The sequence below is a fragment of the Pieris napi genome, chromosome 24 (assembly GCF_905475465.1).
Source record: "Pieris napi chromosome 24, ilPieNapi1.2, whole genome shotgun sequence".
Taxonomy (NCBI): domain Eukaryota; kingdom Metazoa; phylum Arthropoda; class Insecta; order Lepidoptera; family Pieridae; genus Pieris; species Pieris napi.
In genome coordinates, this window is record NC_062257.1 from 5,779,621 (window position 1) to 5,803,764 (window position 24,144).

Genomic DNA, 24,144 nt, shown 5'->3' on the forward strand with positions numbered 1-24,144 from the left:
TATCAATAGCTGTTAATATAAGCCGTTACATAACTGCGTCTAGATGCGCACGCGTCGCGACGCATCGTTACCCTTTTAACGAGACCACAAACTTGTTTTTGTATTTTTCTTGTTTACATGATCTATTACTCTTATTATTATTAATTCTATTATAATACGTCGGTTCCTAAATGATTTTTTATTATGTACGTATAATGGTGTCTTAAATAGAAAAAAATATACTATAAATATAGTTTACTTAAATATTGTTTAAATGATATAAAAATTGTTTTGTTCAATTCTGTCTTAGTGTTTTTTTATGGGGGCAAAACACGCAGGAGGCTCATCAGATGTTAAGTGATACCGCCGCCCATGGACACTCACATTGCCAGCAGGCTCGCAAGTGCGTTGCCGGCCTTTCAAGAAATTGTATGCTCTTTTCTTGAAGTCGAATTGGTTCTGGTGGGTAGCTGGTTCCACATAGTTCCACAAAAGACTGCCGTAAAACGCTCAGTTGTGGAACGACGTTACGTTACGTTAGTAATTATATCGTATTAGAACTTCTTGCGTCTTAAATAAATAAAATAAAAATGTCTTTATTTATTTTAAGTAGATGCATTACAATGTGTAATATTTGGGAACCCTTTTAAGTAAGAAATACCTGTGTCAGGGTTCCGAGCTCTTCCATAACAAACTTAAATATACATTCATTAAAATATATTTATATATATATACGCCTTAGTGCATGAGTGAGTGTGTAGGTGCAAATGTGTGAGTGAGTGAGTGAGTCAGTCAGTGAATGAAAAAAAAATTCTCTCTCATTTTTTTTTCCTTACAGTACTTGAAGAGATCCCTCAAGAGCAATAAGTCCGTTTTTTTTTTTTAAGACAATTCACACCAATTGACCTAGTCCCATGCTAAGCTGGTGAAGCTTGTGTTATGGATACTAGGCAACGGATATACATACATATTATAGATAGATAGACATATAAATACATAATTAAACACCCAAGACCTAAGCACAACACCAAATGCTCATCACATCGATGTTCGTCTCAGCCGGGGATCGAACCCGGGACCCATGGATTCGCAGTCAGGGTACTAACCACTAGACCAATGAGTCGTCAAATTCAATTCAATTCGTTTCGTCAATTTCCCTAATTAATTGTACTGTATTGCTACGAAGTGTAAATAAAAAGATCTTTATTTTTATTACGCAATAATTGATTCTCTTAATTGTTATAAGTTCCATTTCCGTTGTAACAGAGGAAGCACCATGTCCCACGTCCCATTGGGATTACATTTAACATCATAAACTTGTAATGAAAGACGGGTTTGACCAGTGTTCGAACAAGGAACTATTAAATCGGGAACAAAAAATTAATAGCTATTCAGGAAGCTTCTTTTCCGTATATATGTGACGTGTGTTGTATAAGGCACTTACTAGTAAAATATATATGTTCAACACACAAATATACAATATTCTTAACAAAAAAATTGATATTTTTTTTTTTTTTTGATTGGACAAATCACACCAATTCACCTAGTCCCATGCTAAGCTGGTGAAGCTTGTGTTATGGGTACTAGGCAACGGATATACATACATATTATAGATAGATAGTCATATAAATACATATTTAAACACCCAAGACCTAAGCACAACACCAAGTGCTCATCACATCGATGTTTGTCTCAGCAGGGGTTCGAACCCGGGACCCAGGGATTCGCAGTCCACCCACTAGACCAATGAGCCGTCGATTAAAATTGAATTGTGAAATTAATTGATGTTAGTTATTTCGACTATGTATTTGCGTGTTGTTCCCACGAGAATGTAAGCGCGTGCTCCTATTTCACCATGCCTCCTGCTGATAGAGGACAAATCTTTGTTTTTAATTTATTTTATTATTATTAATTACTTAAGATGTCATGTGGAACATGGTGCAATGGTTGCAGCTGCTTACAAATGTTGTGTAAAACAAAAAACTTGGCGATTAAAAAGAGTGGCGGAGAGTTTATTGCCAGTTTTTCTCTTCCGTTCTACGCTATTGATTTGAGAACTGGCAGTAAATGTAAAATTAGAGCATTTAATGTTTATTTCTTTTTTGATGTTCATAAGTGTACATTGTGTTACCTATATGAATAAATTATTTTTGACTTTTTGGTCCCTGTGGCAGTGTAGCATTACATGGCAGCATTTCCTCGCTTAATTGCGATACTTAAGGAAAGCACAAGCTCTGGATTCTTCTGTACTATGTACCAGTACCAGCTGTGCACTTGAACCCCATGGCCCAAGTCCAAAGGGAACAAAATCAAAATTGAATAAACATCAAAATTGACTAATTAATTTTATAAAATACTTAAAATTATTGAAGTTATACATCTTTAGGCGCGTTATGAAAAATTGATGAGAGTGAAATGTTACGATGCGCGCGCACCGTGACACAAAATTTACAGAATGAAGTTGCCCACGGAAGATGCTACGGCATTGGACATAATTTAAAAACAACATTCGAATAATAGAATTTATGTTACACTTAATGTAAGAGAATAATAATAAATATTTATTTAATTTTTCAAATGTAAACTGAACTTTATTGACTATAATGACTCCTTTTCCAGACTTTGATTATTTAATTGTAATTAATTATTTGCATGCAATCAAAAACTATATTTAATAATGCCAAAGAAGTATAACTTCTTACGCGCGTACATAAGTACACGTACCCTTTTTTTTAATTCAAATTCAAAGCGGCAATTAATCGGTAGGAACTAGTTTGTTTTTTCCTATCAATTTTTTAACTCTCTTCGCAGTTTTACTATAATTAATTGAATCTCTAAGGTCAAAGAGAATAGAATTAGGGCTGTTAGATTATGTGGAAAAGTTTCCTGCAATTGTGTCTGCAGTAGAAAGTCACCAAGCCCAGACCCACTCATGAATAAGTGATGAGGATTGAGAGTTATTGGCCTAAGGTAAGTCAACATATACACATAATATATGACGTCTGTATGAACGCTTTATACTCAAAACTGCCAGACCAAAATAAAGTTTTATAAGGATGGTTATCGTTAATTGAAAAGGATCACTGTTCAGTCCCCGGGTTGGCGATTATAAAATAAACCTCTTTTTAGGTCTTGGCCTCAGATTTATGAATCTGTTTCATGATCAGTTTTTAAAACTAATAGGCAAGTAGGTGATCAGCCTGCAGTTCCTCGCTGTATTGCGATCTTCGTTGAGCGCGGAAAGCACCAGCTCTGGGGTCACCGGTACCAACTTAAATCTTTAATTATCGCTGTACAACCCCACGGCCCAAGGAGTCTTTTCTCCAAAGGGAACAAAATCAAGTTGGAGGAAAGACTGTTATTTATTGTCTCACTAGTAGACTCGGCCAAGCGTTGCTGTGGCTAAGGTTTTTGTTATATCACATAGTAGCAAACTATTCAAGGGAAACGGTAGGAGAACACCAGTAATGGGGACCACCATGCTTTTTTGGTGGTTATGCCATGAAATTGTAGCTTATGTGAAACGTTGGTACTTTCAACACAGCGCCATCTGTTAGAATTGTGACTATAAAATAATAAACAAATATTTTGCAATAAAATAATATTGCGGGTATAAATTGATATGTAAGCTATCCTATCTTTTAAGTTAGATCAAACTACACACGGTGTGCAAATTTGATTGATATCGATTCGGTAGTTTAGGAGTCCATAGCGGACAAACAACGAGACACGTAATTTATATATATTAAGATTGTTAATTTAGATGAAATTGTTTTTTTAGTAATGGAGTAACAATTATTTCGACGACTTGAAATTTATTGAATTTGGTTATTTTTTTATTGCATAATGGCCCTAGCGAACCTTGCATAGCAATGAGACTACAAGTTTTTGACCGGTTCCACTTGAAGCTTTTAATAAATCGCAAGGGCAACAGAACTTTTAAGATTTTGCAAAACGAGATTCTAGTGTTACGCAAATAGCGTGAAAATTAAAAGCGGCTAGACATTTTTTTTTATCAAAAATATGTTGTCAAAGAAAAATGAAAATTTGAAAATATATCCAAAAATAGGGTAAAAGAAAGTTTTAATTTGAGTTAATAGGCAGTACGGACATTTTAGCCCGGGCTTATACGCGAATACGAATCGTTTCAGAAACAAATGGTAAAGAAAATTCCCCTTGTATTTTTTTTTTCTTTTCAAACCACGAGGTACTTAGGATATATACAAAATTATAATCCTAAAAAGAGCAGAGCAGGGTTGGCCTAGTGGCTTCAGCTTGCGACTCTCATACCTGAGGTCGTAGGTTCGATCCCCGGCTGTGCAATGGACTTTCTAAGTACGCATTTAACATTTGCTCGAACGGTGAAGGAAAATATCGTGAGGAAACCGACATGTCTTAGACCCAAAAAACCGACGGCATGCCCGGCACTGGAGGCTGATCACCTACTTGCCTATTAGATTTAAAACTGATCATGAAACAGACTCAGGAATCTGAGGCCAAGACCTAAAGAGGTTGTAGCGCCACTGATTTATTTATTTTATAATCCTAAAAATATATACATAGTAACGTTTGACAAGCCCGGGTTTTCAAAAGATACTAGTACAAATGAATTAAAATTAATTTCCATCAAAAAAAGATTTTTTGTATTGTAGCCTACGAACTTTTCACCCCACCTAGTAAGTTTTACAGGACGAATCTATTGAGACCGGCGGGCGTCCGCGCAGCCCCATACCCAATAGGAAGTCTGGAGAGTCTGTCAGATACTTGATCCTTTGGCGTTGCGTAAAGATGTGGGGTCACTCTTCTACCGCATTTACCATGGAGAGTGTTCAGAGGAGTTGTTCGGATTAATACCTGCAGCTGAATTTCATCATCGGACGTCGAGACTGAATACGAAATTCCACCCGTATCACCTCGACGTCCGACAACTGAGCGTTTTTCAAGGCAGTTTTTGCCGCGCACAACCACTATGTGGAACCAGCTGCCCACTGAAGTATTCCCGAACCAATTTGACTTAGGGTCCTTCAAGAAAAGAGCGTACCAATTCTTAAAAGGCCGGCAACGCACTCGCGAGCCCTCTGGCATTGAGAGTGTCCATCACTTAACATCAGGTGAGCCTTCTGCCCGTTTACCCCCTGTTTTATAAAAAAAAAAAAAACTTTTTCTCGCTATTTATATTTTCAGGCGCCGAGCTACTCGCATGGACTGTAGCAAATTGCGTATTATGCATATTTAAAGTATAAAATTTATGCAAATCGACGAAAACCATAACAGGACAGCGGATATGCGAAAACAGCTCACATCCGTCTTGCTAACGGAACATCGAAACAATATCACAGATAATGGTTTAAGTATGTTATAACCCGTAACCCTAGTTAGACAGATTAATTTTTTATGAGGCAAACCGACGCCCACACTCACATTGGCAGAATCGCAAGTGCGTTGCCGGTCTTTAAGAATTGGTGATCTTTTCTTGAAGGACCCTATGTCGAATTTAATTTTATTTAAAAATACTTAGTGGTGCTGAGCGGCAAAAACTGCCTTAAGAAACGTTCAGTTCTGGAACAACAGACGTCGAGGTGATATGGATGGTATTTTGTATTCCTTGACGTCTGATGATGAAACTACAGTTGCAGGTATTAGTCCGAATAACTCAAAAAATAACTTGAACCCACGAACTTCGTTGCTCCTTAATGAATTGGTCCAGTCAAGTTTTGCGTTTAGTAACGTTTTTTGCAATTCATTTTTATTGAAGTTATACTTCTTTTGGCGCGTTAGGGAAAAATTATGAGAGTAAATTTTTACGATGCGCACGCACACCGTCACAAAAAACTGACACCCTGGAGTTAGCTTACAACTATTGATGCTGTATTTGTACGATATTTAGACAATGTTTCTACAAGAATATTTGTATCTATATGTATACTTTAGCTATCATAAGCCTCTTCTAACTCACATGTCTCCTGAACTCCAAACAATGGGCGTGCATTAAAATTTAATAGTAAATATCCATTTCTTTAATTATGTAGAATTTTTTTTTGTGAAATTTAACTATATTATGCGTTATAATAAAACTTTCAATGTATTAAATACCTTTTTTCTATTGTTAGTGTAGTTTTTTCTTTCTAGAATAATTTTTTTGAAAAGATTTTTATCCTGTTACGCCAAAGAAGTATGTGCCATTACGCCATTCTAATGTGTACAAAAATACACACACGATTTTTTTTATTTACATGAATCATTAATAAACTCTTCAGAGATATGAAGAGATTCTGATGATCTATCTTTTGTTTACCAACGTTTTGTAACAGTTATGAGGTTAACGTATCATCTGACGGTAATTTAACCCGACGGTTAAACGCCTCATTGCTCCAGTTAAACAATACTAGTAGTTACCGGAGACTGTTATTATTACTTCCTCCGATCATAGACAAACAAATTTTTTTAAACCACCAAATAGCTGTCGACAGAACCAGAAGGTCCTGAACTAACCTGGAAAGAGACCCAACAGACCAAGGCTGGTAGGGAGTTTCAGGGATAGAACAGGGGCAAACGGGCAAGAGGCTCATCTGATGGACATGGATACTCTCAATACCAGAGGAGAATTCCGCTTTTAAGAATTGGTACGCTCTTTTCTTGATGGAGCCTACGTATTGGTTCGGAAAGGATTTAGTGGGTGGTAGCTGGATCCACATTAGTGGCGGTAAAAACTGCCTTCAATAACGCTCAGTTGTGGAACGACGGACGTCGAGATGTTACGGGTGGTATTCCGTATTCTGCGTCGACGTCCGAGGTCGTCTATACTAAAAGGTCTTCTTAAAAGGCGGGCAACGCACTCGCGAGCCCTCTGGCATTGAGAGCGTCAATGGGCGGCGGAATCACTTAGGGACCGTTCAAGTATTACGTGGGGGCCTATCATCAAATCGTCATCAAATGCATTTTCGAGGATTTCTATAATAAATTAACACGTTTATGTACTAGTATTTGTGAGAGCTTTGTTTACTTTTACTGACAAGAGGAGGGGGGGGGGATGAATTGCAGTAAATCTGCTTACGTAATACTTAACCTTAACGTGAGTTAAGGGGCCTCCTGCCCGTTTGCCCCATGTTCTTTAATAAAAATAGATTGGCGATAATAACAAATCACCCACACGCACCTGTTTGGCTATTGACAAAAACAAACAAAAGACCTCATTGATACGCCCTCCCACGCAGAATTTGTACTATTATTTATAAAAGCTTTACATAAGTATAAAGACATCCTGCCTATTTCAAAATCTAAATTAATTAACCTGTTATTTACTTATGGTAAGTCAGCTTAGTGATCGGAGACCAGTACCTAGACACTGCTCGACCTTGACTGTGATAATTAACCGCTAAATCATAATCAAGATGACGCGTATTGGATATTCACGGGAACTAAGTCTCGTAATAGTTATAATATATTTCTGTTATTATCTCCACCCTGACCAATATCCGAAAAGTTCCGAAATATTGATGAAAATATTATGTATGTATACAAAAATAGTGATAAGTTTACTAGAATAGAACATACGCACAATGTTAATACACGGAACAAACACAGGCTGCAATTTCCCCGTACTAGACTATCTAAAGTTAGTAATTCTTTTTTGGGGAAAGGGATACTCTTCTTTAATAAAATCCCTGAGGCTCTTTTATCTCTGCCTTTCAATAAATTTAAGAAATGTATTAAAGAAAAGCTGTGTAAAAAGGCTTACTATAAAGTCAACGATTATCTAGTTGATAAAAGGGCCTGGGACTAGTGCTAGACAGGCTACTTCTAATTAATTTGCGATATTTGTTTTAAAATAAGTGTTGTTTGATGATTTGCTATTTTAAAAGAGTACCGAGAGTTTTTTACGCCGGCTTTTTCTCTCGGCCTACATCCTCTGTCTTCTTTGCCGATGAGTAGGGATGCCTACAAATTCAAATTTAATGACGTGGAATAAGTGATACATGTATCTTATGTTCCATAATAAACATATTTTATTTTTTTCTCGAAAGAAGTAAATATGGCATTGTCAAAGATTTAAATAGAAAAGCTTACCAATAGTTTTATTGATCCAATCAGCCAAGTCCTCCTGCAATGGGAACAGCTGTCTGGCCTGTGAGTAGAGCACCTTCTCCTTATAAAACTCCTCGTCTTCAGAACACGGCGTCTGCGCAGCCAGCGCACAGTCCGCCCTCTCGAAACTGCTCGACATTCTGCGATTTACCACCAGTTCACCGCATCCCGTATGCCTGTAGGAGAATAATATATTAATTTTGTGCAGTCATGGTTTTGTACCTCTTATTTATTAACAATTCGCTGCAGACATATAATACAATTGACATAATTAAATGAAAAGGAGGGCAACTGGCGGCCTTATCGCTTTCGAGCGTTCTCTTCCAGACAACCACTGTACTTATGTGCACGCGTTAGAAGTTATACTACTTTGCCGTAACAAGATAAAAATCTTTTCGAAAATTTTATTCTACGTTTGTAGAAGAAACGGCACTAACAATAGCAAAACCTAATATGTTGACTATAGCTAACTTCAGGGTGTCGGTTTTTTGTGACGGTGTGCATCGTAAAAATTTACTCTCATTTTTCCCTAACGCGCCTAAAGAGGTATAACTTCAAAAATTAAATTAGATAAGGTAAGCAAGAAGTACAAAAATACATAACACATATAGTTATTTAGCTAATGGAACAAAACAAAACTTATGTAAACAGTTTTCAAGATATTTAAAAAAAGGACATATGAAAAAGAAAAAGTGCAGATGAATCATGATAATATTAGATCACTTTCACATCAGTACGAAAGTAAGGGATACGATGTGGACAGTTTGTACAGAAGAGATTTATAGGAAGAAGAAATATATGGGATATCCAAAAAGTACTCCTGACTCAATAGTGGCTGAAGAGAACAAGTAGTATCTGTAGTCGTAATTAAGCACTCTAAATTAAAGGTAAAGGTGTCAAAGATTGATAGAACGATAATAGGGAAGAGAAGAATAGAAAAATAAAGAAGACATCATTAAGAAGAGTAACATAACATTAATAACTAACGAAACACACACACAGAAACACTCAAAATAATAATCAAAAAAGAAAAATAGAAAAAGTTATGGAAAGCAAAAAAAGGAATTAGGTACATTTTAAGTGTGTAATGTGTGTGTTGTTGTAACTGGCTCAGAATTATGCTGAGAAGCAGACTGTTCCACAGCGCTGGTCATTCTGCCAGACCACAACAGTTAGTTTGCGCCTCAGATACAAAACAAAAGAATGTAATAATAATAATAGTAGAAAAATAATAATAGTAAAAATAACCAGATAAAATGAAATATAGAGAGACATATGGCAAGAGAATCAGAAAAGTGGACCAACAAAGTCATTAACGGAAAAGAAGGAAAGGAAGACAAAAAAGGTGGATAGAAATTAAAACAGCAGGTCCATAGAGAGTTGCACAGTACAGACAGAAGTGGGGGTAATTTGGAGGAGGCCTTTGCCAAGAAATAAGACCGTGTTTATATATTATTTATATTTAATTTAAATCAAAAATATTTTCAATTCTTATTAAAGTTCGAAAAAATCTACATCCTGTATCTTTTTCATAATATCCACTAGATTGGCACTGATGAGTTCTTGCGTTAGACATGCTATTTATGGTTGTTTATTGAGTGTATTGAAAATAATATTAAGTTTTACGATATAATATTTTTTTCAAATCATAACTTTTTGTTTACTTCGGAAAAAAAACCACCCACTGTGAAAAAAAAATCCTCTACCGAATAGTGACCCTGTATCACAAGTTTGGGCGCATTTAATAGGGATTCTGAAAAGGTATTTATGGCCATGAGGGGCTCTAATATCTTAGCCACCCTGTATAGATGTATTCCATCTTTCGGATTACGAAATAAATAAATACCCTATTATGAAACAGACATCGAAACCTGCCCTGCGATTCTGTAACTCACTTTTCGAACTCACACAGCGGTTTTCGCATCGGCGGTCGCTATGATATTAGTCGTGAAGCAGTCATTTTATGATTTGGCATTCTGATAAACAAAAACATAAAATGACTGCTTCACGACTAATATCATAGCGACCGCCGATGCGAAAACCGCTGTGTGAGTTCGAAAAGTGAGTTACAGAATCGCAGTGCTGAGGTCCCTACCGTTAAAAGTGTCATTAATTTTTACCTCCAAGTTTAGAAATTCCAGACACATTCTACTAACAAAGCTTTCCACAATACTTGATTAACACAACCACTGCTACGCGAACACAATATATTAAAAGCGTTAACTAAATAGTAATGCTCCGTTCCTGATATTAGTCTAATTAGTTCAATTTGTTAACAATCCTGTTTTTTAGTTTAGAATTTAACTGTTTGCGCCTAATTAGCTTTTCGTAGAAGTAATTAACGCGTATCATACGTTAACAATTTTATGCGATTTATTTTTTCAAAAAAATCTATACATTACCCTTATGCCAATACGTTATTGGCGAAAATAAATTATATAATTTAACATACACCACGTTATTAGACGAGACGGAAGACTTCGAGACTTTTCAGACATTAAGGCCGATTTACATTATCTTAGTGTTTAGGAGAGTGCTTTAGTACAACTTGAAAGGCAAGTTCTTTAGCGTAACGTTTACTAAAGCAAGTAGCGTTAACATGTTTCAACTAAAGTACTATCCTAAAGCACTCTCCTAAACACTAAGATAATGTAAATCGGCCTTTATAGTAAGTTAGGTATTAAGTGCTCAATTATTTGTTTTAGTAAAAAAATCCTATAAGAAAAGTTTTTAGAAGTGACTTCTTTGGATACCTCTTCTTTTAGTTATAATATGACGACTCATTGGTCTAGTGGTTAGTACCCCTGACTGCGAATCCATGGGTCCCGGGTTCGATCCCCGGCTGAGACGAACATCGATGTGATGAGCATTTAGTGTTGTGCTTAGGTCATGGGTGTTTAAATATTTATATGTCTATCTATCTATAGTATGTATATCCGTTGCCTAGTACGTCTTATTGGTGATATAAGTTTTTGGGAAGTAAGGAATTAATGAAGATGACAATTTTTTCAAATTTTAAATTACATCTATCATTTTATTCACACTTTTGATGATAAATTTCGGGTGTAAAATGACAAGTTTACTTATTCGACTATGAAATACATTTTTCTTCATACATTCACGGAATGACTGGCAGCGCTCGAGATGAGACGGGAGATCGGTCCGTCTCTCTCTCGTTATACCTGCGATCGCGCTCGTGAGGTTTTGGTGTGACACAAGTTTCTGAACATGTCATCCGACTAAAACGATTTTAAAGACGTTATCACGTCAAAAAATACCTTTCTTCCTTCCCCTCGAAGGTGCTCTTGACGTACTCAAATGCGTTGGTCCTCTCGAAGGCGTTGAAGATCCTATCATAATTTCCACTTAGAGGACGCTCGTATGTCTTATCAGGGCTGGTCACGGACCAGGATGCCCGGCTGCCGATCGCCGTCGGTCCACAACGGTAGAATGCCATTATTGACACATCTGAAAAAAAAAAAGGAATTTTTATTGAATTTTATAAAGTTTGTCACCATGCCTCCTGCTGATAGAGGAAAAAATCTTTGTTTTTAATTTACTTTATTATTATTTATTACTTAAGATGTCATGTGGAACATGGTGTAATGGTTGCAGCTCCTTACAAACGTGTAAAAAAAACATGGCGATTAAAAAGAGTGGCGGAGAGTTTATTGCCAGTTCTTCTCTACCGTTCTACGCCCTTGATTTGATCATTCATTGGCAGTAAATGTAAAATTTACATTTTAACCAGTATATTTCTTTTTTGACGTTCATAAGTGTCATCTGCCAAAGTCATCATCTACTATGATACAAAAATAACTAACACGTGTGTGTGTGAATTTGTGTGTAAAAGTGTGTGAATGAGGAATCCGAGTAGACACAAAAAAATACACGGCTTCTGTCAGGCACAGAAGTATACTTATTTATTAGAAAAAAACATCACGGAAGAGATACAGAAATATTATGTCCTTAAACTTTTTTTTTTTCAGAAAATATCTAGATATATTGGGAATACACATATTATAATCATTATAATCATCAAATCATGTAAAGCCATATAGGGCAACGCCTTGAACCTAGCAAAAAACCAGACAAACATACCAAATATGATGGAAACGTGCGAGCTTTGTTCTTGCCGACAATACACGACTCATAAGAAACATAAAAACCCACATTTTGGTATGGGATGCTACTTGGACAAGCACAAAAGCTGGATTTGGAGTACAGACTCTTGGAGAACACAGGCGCTAATTAAAGTTATAAATAAGGAAAAGCCAGCATTTAAGCTAAACAGCGTCTAATCTTTTTGAATTTGTTTTAATTTTCTATTTATCCATTTATTATTATTATACCCTATATCCCTGGCGAACGTCAACACGAACAAAGTTAGGAGTTGTACTCAGAAGTTTTAAATATAGCGCGACGACGATATTGGAGTAATACCCCCCCTCCGTTGAAAAATCTTCAACTAAAATCAAATTTTCGTCGCAATTAGAACATCTAGTTACTCAACAAAAATACCACGTAGTTTAGTTTTTAATCCACCCAAAAATATTTATTTATCTATTTCTTAACAATTATTCTTATTTTTAATTTTATTTTATTTACTATATATACTTTTACACTGCTAACTTTTACTATTTTTTTTTACTAAGTATTATTATTAGATTTTTTTTGTGACTGAGGCGCAAACTAGCTGCTGTGGTCTCTGGCAGAAGACCAGCACTGTGGAATATTCTGCTCCTCAGCATGATGCTGAGCTAGGGCCAATGACAAACACAGCACACACGCATTACAATTTTTTACATTTTTTTATTTTTTATTATTGTTATTTTGTGTGTTTTATTAGTGATAAATGTCTGTGTCTATATATAATGTGTGTGTGTTGGAAATAAATATCAATGTATACCACGCAGTCCGCAGTTAATATATCTTACGTATCAAAAACATATTCAACAAAGTTGATGTAACTAATAAATTACATGAAGCTCAAAGCTCGCCCCACCCCGAACTTTTTCACAAACTATTTATCATAGAATTGTTAAAAACTCCGCAGTAAATCACGAAAACATAAACTTTCCCTCGACAATTTGTCGTAAATTGCATAAATTATAGACACGGCTGTGGTAACAGTAGGTAATAGGCTACAAAATAAACTTATAAATTAATTTATATAATGATGACAACGTCCTATCTGCCTTTATGTAGTAAAAAGAGAAGAAAAGAAAAAACTTTATTATACGCAATATACAGGATATTTAGATAAAGTAAAGTGCACTGGCAGTGTGGGGACACTAGGATTCACTGTGTTGTGGGCAGCCACTCTCTTCCTTTTAGGGAGCGTTCAAGTATTATTAACGAGTTTTTTGTCCCTTAGATACTAATATTTATCTCTTCTTGAGACCGATTCGACCATGGACCTTCTGTATTGAGACTTGCCATACGTTATATAATGTACAAAGTGCAGAGACAACATATATACTTAGCAGAATATATAGCAGTGTTGGCCTGGCTTCAGCGTGCGACTCTCATCCCTGAGGTCGTAGGTTCAATACTCGGCTGTGCACCAATGGGCTTTCTTTCTATGTGCGCATTTAACATTTGCTCGAACGATGAAGGAACACATTGTAAGGAAACCGGCTTGCCTTAGACCCAAAAAGTTGACGGCTGATCACCTACTTGTCTATTAGGTACATTGACAAATGATCATGGAATAGATACAGAACTCTGAGGCCGAGACCTAAAAAGGTTGTAGCGCCATGTCATAACATATTTATACTATATTCTTGTAATAAATTATTATTATTACAGCTAGACCTAAATATGATTTCAGCGTGACTAAGTACCACTCCCGACAAATCCAATAAGTTTTTGACAAGGCAAGTCTCGGTCAATAGTTAGTATACCACGCCTCATTAATATCGGTAAAAAAACATGTCGGCATGTTCGTATGTAAATTACACCAAAAATGGATTGAACGCGTGATCATCGCATTTTCGTGATAAAAAACAATGTATTACTTACGGTTTGAATAATTAATGAGGCTATACGGAAACACGATTCGTTTTTTTAACTTTACGTTGAATTGTCTGTGTAATACTATATATATGTAGTATATATATATGTACAATATTATTATTAAGCCTTTATTGCTGACACCCAGTAATCTATATATATAAGAAAAATGGTCTTCGTCTGAGGCTCCTTCACGCCTAAACCACTGATCGTATCGACATGAAACTACTGCCAAACGATGCGAAATTTTTCCTAGATGGTTTATGGCTTTTTATTGCTGTTTTACTTTTATGAAAATTTATACATACGGACTTCACCGCGGAAACATTCGGGGAGGCTTCTTAGAACCTCAAAACGTCAACCTCTGTTAAAAACTCGATTTTCGAAAATTTTCTTAGCGGGAAGTTAAAAAGAAGAATAATAAAAATATGAAAAAAAATAATAATTAAACGTAAAATTTCATTTATTTCCTATTTTAATTCGCCCAGCAAAACGGGCGGGAAACGGCTAGTCTATCTATATATGTATATAAAAATGAAACCCGTTTTCCGTTGTCACGACATAACATGAAAACGGCTTGACCGATTTGTCTGATTTTTTTAAATAATATTCCTTGAAGTACGAGGATGGTTCTTACGGAGAGAAAAATTTAAAAAAATGAGTGAAAAAGTCTAAAATCAACTTTTCTAAATGCCCATATAAAATATTCGTATAATAATAATACTTAAGTCAATTTGAACTTTAATACCATATCATAGAGTTCAAGTGTTAGTGGAGGGGTTCCGGGAAGGTAAATTTTTATTTTTGACATAATGTATTTGTTGTACTATCAACTTTCTTTTTTTATCTTACTAGCTAGACCGGTGTCCTGAATAGCAGAATAAGTATTTAAAAAAAATAAAGAATAGACTGTTAGGCGGTACGATGTTCGCCAGGCCAGCTAGTTATATATAAAATTCTCGTGTCACAATGTCTCGTTCCCATACTCCTCCGAAACGGCTCGAACTCGGCTGAGAATCGGACAACATCAGTTTTTCATCCTTTATAAAATCTACGACCTCAGGGATGAGAGTCGAATGAAGCTTAGACTAACACTTATAATACAAACTCAAAAATAATGGATTCAATTTTTTTTTATTGGACTATTCACACCAATTGACCTAGTCCCATGCTAAGCTGGTGAAGCTTGTGTTATGGGTACTAGGCAACGGATATACATACATATTCAATATAGATAGATATATAAATACATATTTAAACACCCAAGACCTAAGCACAACACCAAATGCTCATCACATCGATGTTCGTCTCAGCCGGGGATCGAACCCGGGACCCATGGATTCGCAGTCAGGGGTACTAACCACTAGACCAATGAGCCGTTTATCATTAGAATATTGACATAGGCTTTAGTAAAGTCAAGTCAAAAAAGCTTTATTCATATAGGTAAACAAGTACACTTATGAACGTTAGAAAAGAAGTTAAATTAATTTTCCATTTACTAACAGTTCGCAAGTCAAGGGCGTAGAACTGGCAAGAAACCACTACCACTCTTTAATCGCTAAGTTTTGAGTTATAAAAATTGTTTGAGAGCAAATCAATCCCAAGGATTAGGATCATTTAAATATTCGTCAAATTAATATAAAGCTTTATTGATTTTATTTCCGCTACATTAATAATGTCGTCGCGTCTATTGCGTTTTATCAATAACCAAAACTACACGAACTGAGGATGGTACTCACTGGTACGGTGAAACATAAAAATGAAACAATAGGAAGTCGTAATGTCGTTCTGTCATGAAACAGATTTGGAACTAAATCGTATTCAAGTTCGGGATTACATTATATTATGATTTTAATCAAGGCCTGATTTAGATGTCTGGAGGGAGCGACAAAGGAGTAGCCGCAAATTATTTTCCAAATAACATTTAAAAAAAAACAGTTTTCATTCAATTATTTATTGTAATAATAATAATAATAATAATAATCTTTATTGACATATTTGTAATTACAGAAATCCTATGAAGACTCTGACACCTAAACTAGGCTTTAGTGCCTGTATCTCAGGAGTCAGTGGCTTCTCCCAATATAATTCGTAACAAGTGTCAAGAGAGCTTATTCAAAATTTTACAAGACAATACTTTTTATAGACATTTGTAAATTCCAGATATTACATCTAATTATCCTCTTACACACAATATACTTAAACAAAAATAACATATATTAAAAAAAAATGTTTCAGTATAAATTACAATGAATATAATAGGTAATAAAATAGGTACATACACATAAAATACTAAAATACATAAATATACATAATACATAAATATACATAATTATACATTTTACATATGGGTATATGTAACACTAGTATAAATATATAAATTATACACATAATTAATGAATCAAAATAACTAAAATATTATTGTAGCATGTTAGTTAAATAGATCTTCTGTTTCCTCATAATTTAAGGACAAAAGCCAAGTCTTAACAATTGATTTGCAGTCATGTAGTGAAAGAGGGTAGAAATTTAATTTTTTGTTTATTTTATTATATAGAAAGACTGAGAGATATGCTCGTTGTCGCCTTGCGAAGGTAGTACGGAATTTTGCTGTGGGGAGTACATTTGGTATACAGCGTTTGTTACTGCAAACCTCTGGGTTATAAGGGGTATGGACATGTTGTTTGGCTATTATATTAAAGACGAATAACTGTCTAACACTGAGGAGCTCACACTGTTTATATAAAAGTGTGGTTGAAAATCTGTAGGGTTTGAAAGTCATTACTTTTAGTAAAGATCTATGGGCTCTTTCAAGCTGAATTAGATGTGACTTGCACGCTCCACCCCACACGCTCACGCAGTATCCAATAACCGATTTTACTAAGGCAAAGTAAACAGTGCGGAGTAGTTCAAATTCCGCGGCATAACGTAATTTTTTGAATGTCCAGATTAGTTTTCGCGTGCGTGCCGTTATAATCTCAATGTGAGGAAGCCAACTCAATTTATTATCTAATTCGATACCGAGGTATTTAATGGTATTGGATTTTGTTATATTAATGCAAGTACAATTGCGCTCAGAGACACATATGTGTATTTGTATTTATATTGTGATACCGAGATTCTTTTAGAATTTATTTATAGAAAAATATATAAAAAGAAAAGTTGTTTATTAGTAATTTTTTAATTCTCTTTATTGTGTGGCCCCTCTATTTTCCCCCTCATTTGTCAAGCATAGAGGGGGTGTCTGTGATTACGTCAACAGTAATAATTTACTGTTTTACACATATTGTCTATGCTTAAAATCGAAATGCATTTTCGAGGATTCCTACAAAAATTAAAACGTTTATGTACTATTATTTTTGAGAGCTTACTTTTACTGACAAGAGGGGGGGTTGGGGGGGGGGTATAAATTGCAGTTAATCTGCTTACGTAATACTTGAACAGCCCCTGTACCTTTAATGCTGGCATTCCTTGCTGCATACTACACAATTAATTTTAATAATTAAATATTACTGTAAAACTTAATAAATTCATGAAATTTTTTTTCCTATCTATGTATCAATTACGTGTCACGTTGTTTGTCCGCTATGGACTCCTAAACTACCGAACCGATATCAAAACTAAAAATATAGGATAGCTTACATCTCAATTTTGATAGTCACAATTCTAACAGATGGCGCTGTGTTGAAAGTACCAACGTTTCAAGTAAGCTACAATTTAATGGCATAACCACCAAAAAAGCATGGTGGTCCTCAAGACTGGCGTTCTACCGTTCCCTTGAATATTTTGCTACTTTGTAATTATAACAAAAACCTTAGCCACAGCAACGCTTGGCCGGTCTGCTAGTTTATAATAATTTCGTCTAATAGCGAACTCGTAACTTAAACCAAGAATCTTACAACAAAATGCGAAAATCTATTACGTATTAGCAGTGTCAATGTTAAAATCATCCTACGCTTATGATGCCCAATCACAAGGTAATAAGGGCCAAACAAAAGCCCTTGAATTGGGACTCCCACGCAGATTCTAGATTAGGTCAAGTTGATCAAGTATTTTGGATATCTAGTACTAGTTGGACTGTTTCCTTATAAAATAATGGTATCACTTAACATCAGATGAGTGTCTTGTCCGTTTGCCGTCCGTTCTATTATTTATTGTCAAAATATTTATTAATGAACGACAAAAAACGTCTCGAAATTTCCGTTTTTTTTTTATGGCTCTGGCACGGTTTGTGCATTAGCCAGCCGTTCTAAACCTTCACAGTCTCCTTTCTTTGGTAGCATACTCACTGCTAGCCTTAGAAATTCGACCGTGCCCTCCATGTACGGTTTAAGCACTCGCCTGGTACCGCACAACCCTCCCAAAGGCCGAGAACAAATTTAAATTAAATTAAAACTTGCCCTCGAACCGGGAATCGAACCTGGTACCCCTCACTTAGCTGCCACTTAATAAGACCGCTAGGCTATGAGGTCCCCAAAAATTTCCGTTTATAAAAAATAAAAAATAATCTATTTGAAATGGCTTTTAAAATAATATACGTGTTCCAAATTCAAAATAATTAAAAAGTTGAAAAAAGATAAGTTTTTATGTAACAGTATTTATGGCCAGACTAGTTATAAATAAATGTTTTTTTGAAGTTATAATTCTTTAGACGCGTTATGAAAAATTGATGAGAGTGAAATTTTACGATGCGCGCGCACCGTGACACAAAATTAACAGAATGAAGTTGCACACGGAAGATGCTACGGCATTGGACATAATTTATTTCATTCGAATAATAATAGAATTTATGTTACACTTAATGTAAGAGAATAATAATAAATATTTATTTAATTTTTCAAATATAAACTGAACTTTATTGACTATAATGACTCCTTTTCCAGTCTTTGATTATTTAATTGTAATTAATTATTTGCATGCAATCAAAAACTATTATTAATAATGCCAAAGAAGTATAACTTCTTAAGCGCGTACATAAGTACACGCACCCTTTTTTTTATATTTAATTCAATCAACACGTTTACAATAAGATATTAACTCAAATGTCATTATTTCTTCCTGTTTCGCGACATGCGATTTCTATTCGTAATAGGGTTGCTACCTTCGTGTAATTATGATGAGAAATTGTTTGATATTAAAAATATATAAAGTTACTAGCTGGCCTGGCGAACATCGTACCGCCTAACAGTCGATTCTTTATTTTTTTTAAATACTTATTCTGCTATTCGGGACACCGGTCTAGTAAGATAAAAAAAAGAAAGTTGATAATACAACAAATACATTATGTCATAAAATAAAAATTTACCTTCCTGGCACCCCTCCACTAACACTTGAACTTTATGATATGGTATTAAAGTTTAAATTGCCTTTAAATATTATTATGAATATTTTGTATGGGAATATAGAAAAGTGTTGTTTTTAGACATTTTCACTCAATTTTTTTTAATTTTTCTCTGGAATATTATAAAAAAAGAATCAGACAAATCGGTCAAGCCGTTTTCATGTTATGTCGTGACAACGGAAAACGGGTTTCATTTTTATATATATACATAGATTGTTAATATGTATTTACAATATTCTTAAAGTACATAATAATAGCTTCAAACTGATAAATGATTGATCATTTTTCTTTTTTGACATACAGTGTGTTGCCTATAAGAATAACTTTGACTTTGAAATAGAAAATTAAAACAAATTTGGTCCCTGTGGCAGTGTACACTTAATGCTGGCAGCATTTCCTCGCTGTATTGATACTTATTCGTTGAGAGAAAAAAGCACCAGCTCTGAGGTTACCATTACTGTCAGGCGCCAACTTAAATCTTTAATTAGCGCCTGTGCACATGAGCCCCACGCCTCAAGGCTCTTCTCCAAAGGGAACAAAATCAAAGTTGGAGGAAAGACTTATTACTTATATTTGAGTCGTTTATATCTAATATATAAATTCTCGTGTCGCGGTGATTGTGGTTAAACTCCTCCGAAACGGCTCGACCGATTCTCATGAAATTTTGTGTGCATATTGGGTATGTCTGAGAATCGGACAACATCTATTTTTCATCTCCCTAAATGTTAAGGGTAATGCACCCCTAATTTTTTTAAATTTTTAGATTAATTTTTAATTTTTTTATGATACAGTATTAAAAAATACATAAGACCCCTAATTTTCACCCCTCTACGATCAACCCTTATTTTTTATTATAAATGATATACATGGCAAAACTACGTTTGCCGGATCAGCTAGTAATAATAAATATAATAAACATAAAATCTGATAAAGTTTAAAATCACGAACAGTTTTCCGCCCCCTAAGTTCCTTTGGAACAACAAAACAAAACCCTCCTCTTTTCTGAGGGGAATACATGTCACAGATTGTGACACTCGCTATAACAGCAGCATCAGTAATATACCATCAAACACATAACTTGAAAAAAAAGCAAGCTCTGTAACTCGGTTCTTCTACCGTAAAGTTGTGAGATCATAGAAATTATTCTAATAGGCAAGTTCATCAGTCCACTTTTTGGGTCTAAGGCAAGCCTTCACGATGTTTTCCGTCACCGTACGAGCGAATGTTAAATGCGCACATAGACAGAACGTCCATTGATGCACAGCCGGGGATCGAACCTACTAAAGGATGCGAGTCGCACGCTGAAGCCACCAGGCCAACACTGCTTTTTTACCCCCTATAGGGGGGGTCAAAAATGGTCTGATTCGAGATAAGGATGGCCGTGCCGCTTTTCTGCTTGGACGCATTGCCGTGCCTCCATATTTTGTCAGCCCTAACGCAGGACAATAGCGGTACAGTGCGTTGCACTCGACGCTCCTTAATTGGATAATCGAACCAGCTCTGAGCCACTCCTGAGCCTTCGAAGGGATTGGTTGAAGGCATCAGACACAGTGCTGGAGCCAAATTATAATGTCTGGCCATCTCTGAATGGCCCAAAAGTTAAAAAATGCTATGGACAAATTTAATTATCTGGCATTGAGAGTGCCCATGTGCATGGATGTGTATCACTTAATCGATTATTTATTAATTAGAGCCTCCTGCCCGTTTTTTCTATTAAAAAAAAGTGCGTGCGTAAAAAGTAGGTACACATGTCGGAAGTGAAACTTCTTTGGCAAACTAAGTTTTAAGTCTTGTTCATATATTTTATATTTTATACAAATCTAAAACTTTCGATTTCCGAGACTTAGAGGGAGGGAAAAACGAAGATATGTTAGGAATTTAACTGTCATTAAAATATTAAATAATAGTCGAATTTTTTTTTAATTATTTCTTCGATAATAAAAACACGTGGCATTTTAATTCACAATTCGTCATTTGAGAATTCAATAAATTTTGCATAAAATATAAAATACTACTAACATTTCATAAATTCTCTTTACGAAATTTTAATTTTAAGAATTTCTATTAGGTAATTCACCCTTCTCACTCTCTCTCAATCGCTCTCTCCCTTTCGACAAAAAACGCTGCACATCATCGTGACGTTCCGTAAAAATTTTACCCTCATGCACCTAAAGAAGTTCCACTTCAAAAAGTTTCTAATTCATACATTACAATTCACATGAAATAGGTTATACGCTGCCGTCAAAATAGTTAAATTGAAAATGATTTAATAACGCAATGGGGTCGACAGTTATAATTGAAATAAATTGCATTTAAACGGCAACAATTGTACACCCAATTATGTCGTCAATAAATCAATCAGCACACTTTCCGTTACGCTACAAATAGCAGATATATGGAGATATAACACGACTCAGATCACTCTAGTGATATACTATGCCAAAAATTATAGACTTAAATAGCTAAAAGAATTCTGTAATTGTATTATAATGGTGACTTAATTAATTAATATGTTTAGTCCATCATTCTCAAGAGACTTGGAATAATTTCGCATTTTTAAAATTGTTTTAAATACTAATTCGTATACCTACTAATATTAAAGAGAGGTTATTCATGTTTGGTTGAAATCGCTAATATATTCGAATTGAACAATATTTTTGTATTAACAATGCAAATCCGAAAACTCATATAGACGGTTTAATACTCACTAGCTCATGGGATCGTAAATAATTAGACACAAAACTTAAATTTTGTAAAAATTCAGCGGAAAAATACTAAATACTACAATTGCGCTTCATCTACCTCTTTTGTCTCTTTCTGTCTAATTGTATTTACGTTGTTAGGAAAGGGATCAGATTACTTCAGTTAAAACAGTGCAAATGGTTGGTTTTTTTTCATAATTAAGTTCGCGGGATGGCGCGCAATGGCGTCAATAGACACATTTTATTTACAAAAAACACTATCCCAACAGATGACCCTAAATCTACAAGCGTGCACAACTAATGAATATGAAATCAATTAAAAAAAACAAAAAAATAAATAAAAACTAAGTAACAAAATAGAATGTTTGTCAGTTCACTTAATAAAAAAGGTCCGTTAACCTATGTAACACACATGTTTTTTTTTAATATTAAAACAATCTGAAGGTTTTTAATAAATAAATTATGTCAATCTCTTCCTGTTGCAGGAACTACTCATGTATCAATACCGGTGCGACACACGAGCCTAACCACAAATCCCTGCGTCACCGCAATTGTTACTTTCATTGGGTTCAATTACAGTAACAGTTTAAATAATGAAAGAACGGATTGTATTTAAATAGTGGCTATAACCCTTGGTTTTTTTTTATGGCTCTGGCACGATTTGTGCATTAGCCAGCGTCAAGTAAAGGATATTTTATAATTCGTGCTTGTCTTTAGAAATTCGACCGTGTCCTCCATGTACGGTTTAGGCACTCGCCCGGTACCGCACAACCCTCCCAAAGGCCGAGAACAAATTTAAATTAAATTAAAACTTGCCCTCGAACCGGGAATCGAACCCGGTACCCCTCACCTAGCTGCCACTTAATAAGACCGCTAGGCTATAAGGCCCCTTAACCCTTGGTATTGTAAACGTTTCTCTTAATTGGCAAGTTGATCAAAGTCAAAAATAATTTATTCATATAGGTAACACAATGTACACTTATGAACGTCAAAAAAACATTTAAATGCTTCTAATTTTACATTTACTGCCAGTTCTCAAATAAAGGGCGTAGAACGGAAGAACTGGCAATAAACTCTCCGCCACTCTTTTTAATTGTTTAGCCAAGTTTTTTGTTTTACACAGCGTTTGTAAGGAGCTGCAACAATTACAACAGTTTCAAAAGATATCTTTAAGTAATAGTAGTTAATTAATAATAAATTTTAAAAAAATCGTCCTCTATCAGCAGGAGGCATGGTGAAATAGGGGCACGCACTTGCATACTCGTGGGAACAACACGCAAATCTAATCAAACAAAAGTCGTATAAAGTCGATTAATTTTAAATTGTCATTGACATTTAATTAATCGATTAGTTTGATCTATAAACGGTTTTTCAAGCTTCGGTGATTCCGTGAAATTTAATAATTATCTGTGGGATATTTAAAGGCCGGCAACGCTCTCGCGAGCCCTCTGGCATTGAGACTGTCAGTGGGCGGCGGTATAACTAAACATAAGTTGAGCCTCCAGTCTATAAAAGAAGGTATAGAGAATGTAAGTACGTGCTCCTATTTCACCATGCCTCCTGCTGATAGAGGACAAATCTTTGTTTTTAATTTATTTTATTAGTATTTATTACTTAAGATGTCATGTGGAACATTGTGTAATGGTTGCATCTCCTTACAAACATTGTGTTAAACAAAAAACTTGGCGATTAAAAAGAGTGGCGGAGAGTTTATTGCCAGTTATTCTCTTCCGTTCTACGCCCTTGATTTAAGAACTGACAGTAAATGTAAAATTAGAAGCATTTCATATATATTTATTTTTTGATGTTCATGAGTGTACATTTTGTTACCAAGTTAGAATGATTTTTGAATTAAATTGATTTAAATAAATTTAAACTAATTAACTATAGACATTAAATCGACGTCTGTCTTCAAATTTATGTTAAATGTTTAGTAAATTAGGTTAGACTTCAATTACTAATTAGTCTTAAGTTAGGCTAAATCCTTGTGTTAAATGATGTCTTAGTGAAGAGAAATTTATAAAA

At 35.0% G+C, this 24,144-nt stretch overlaps 1 protein-coding gene across 4 annotated transcripts in view; it reads right to left on the bottom strand.

The window, feature by feature from the left end:
• LOC125061838 (GAS2-like protein 3) overlaps nucleotides 1-24,144 on the bottom strand; it is a 104,201-nt gene that overhangs the window by 13,707 nt on the left and 66,350 nt on the right. For all 4 annotated transcript variants that reach the window (XM_047667460.1, XM_047667461.1, XM_047667462.1 and 1 more), the window contains 2 exons: nucleotides 11,343-11,532; nucleotides 8,047-8,240 (listed from right to left, as the gene is read on the bottom strand). In XM_047667460.1, the coding sequence (XP_047523416.1) occupies nucleotides 8,047-8,240; nucleotides 11,343-11,521 (373 nt within the window). In that variant the 5' untranslated portion in view covers nucleotides 11,522-11,532. The remainder of the gene's footprint in view (nucleotides 1-8,046; nucleotides 8,241-11,342; nucleotides 11,533-24,144) is intronic.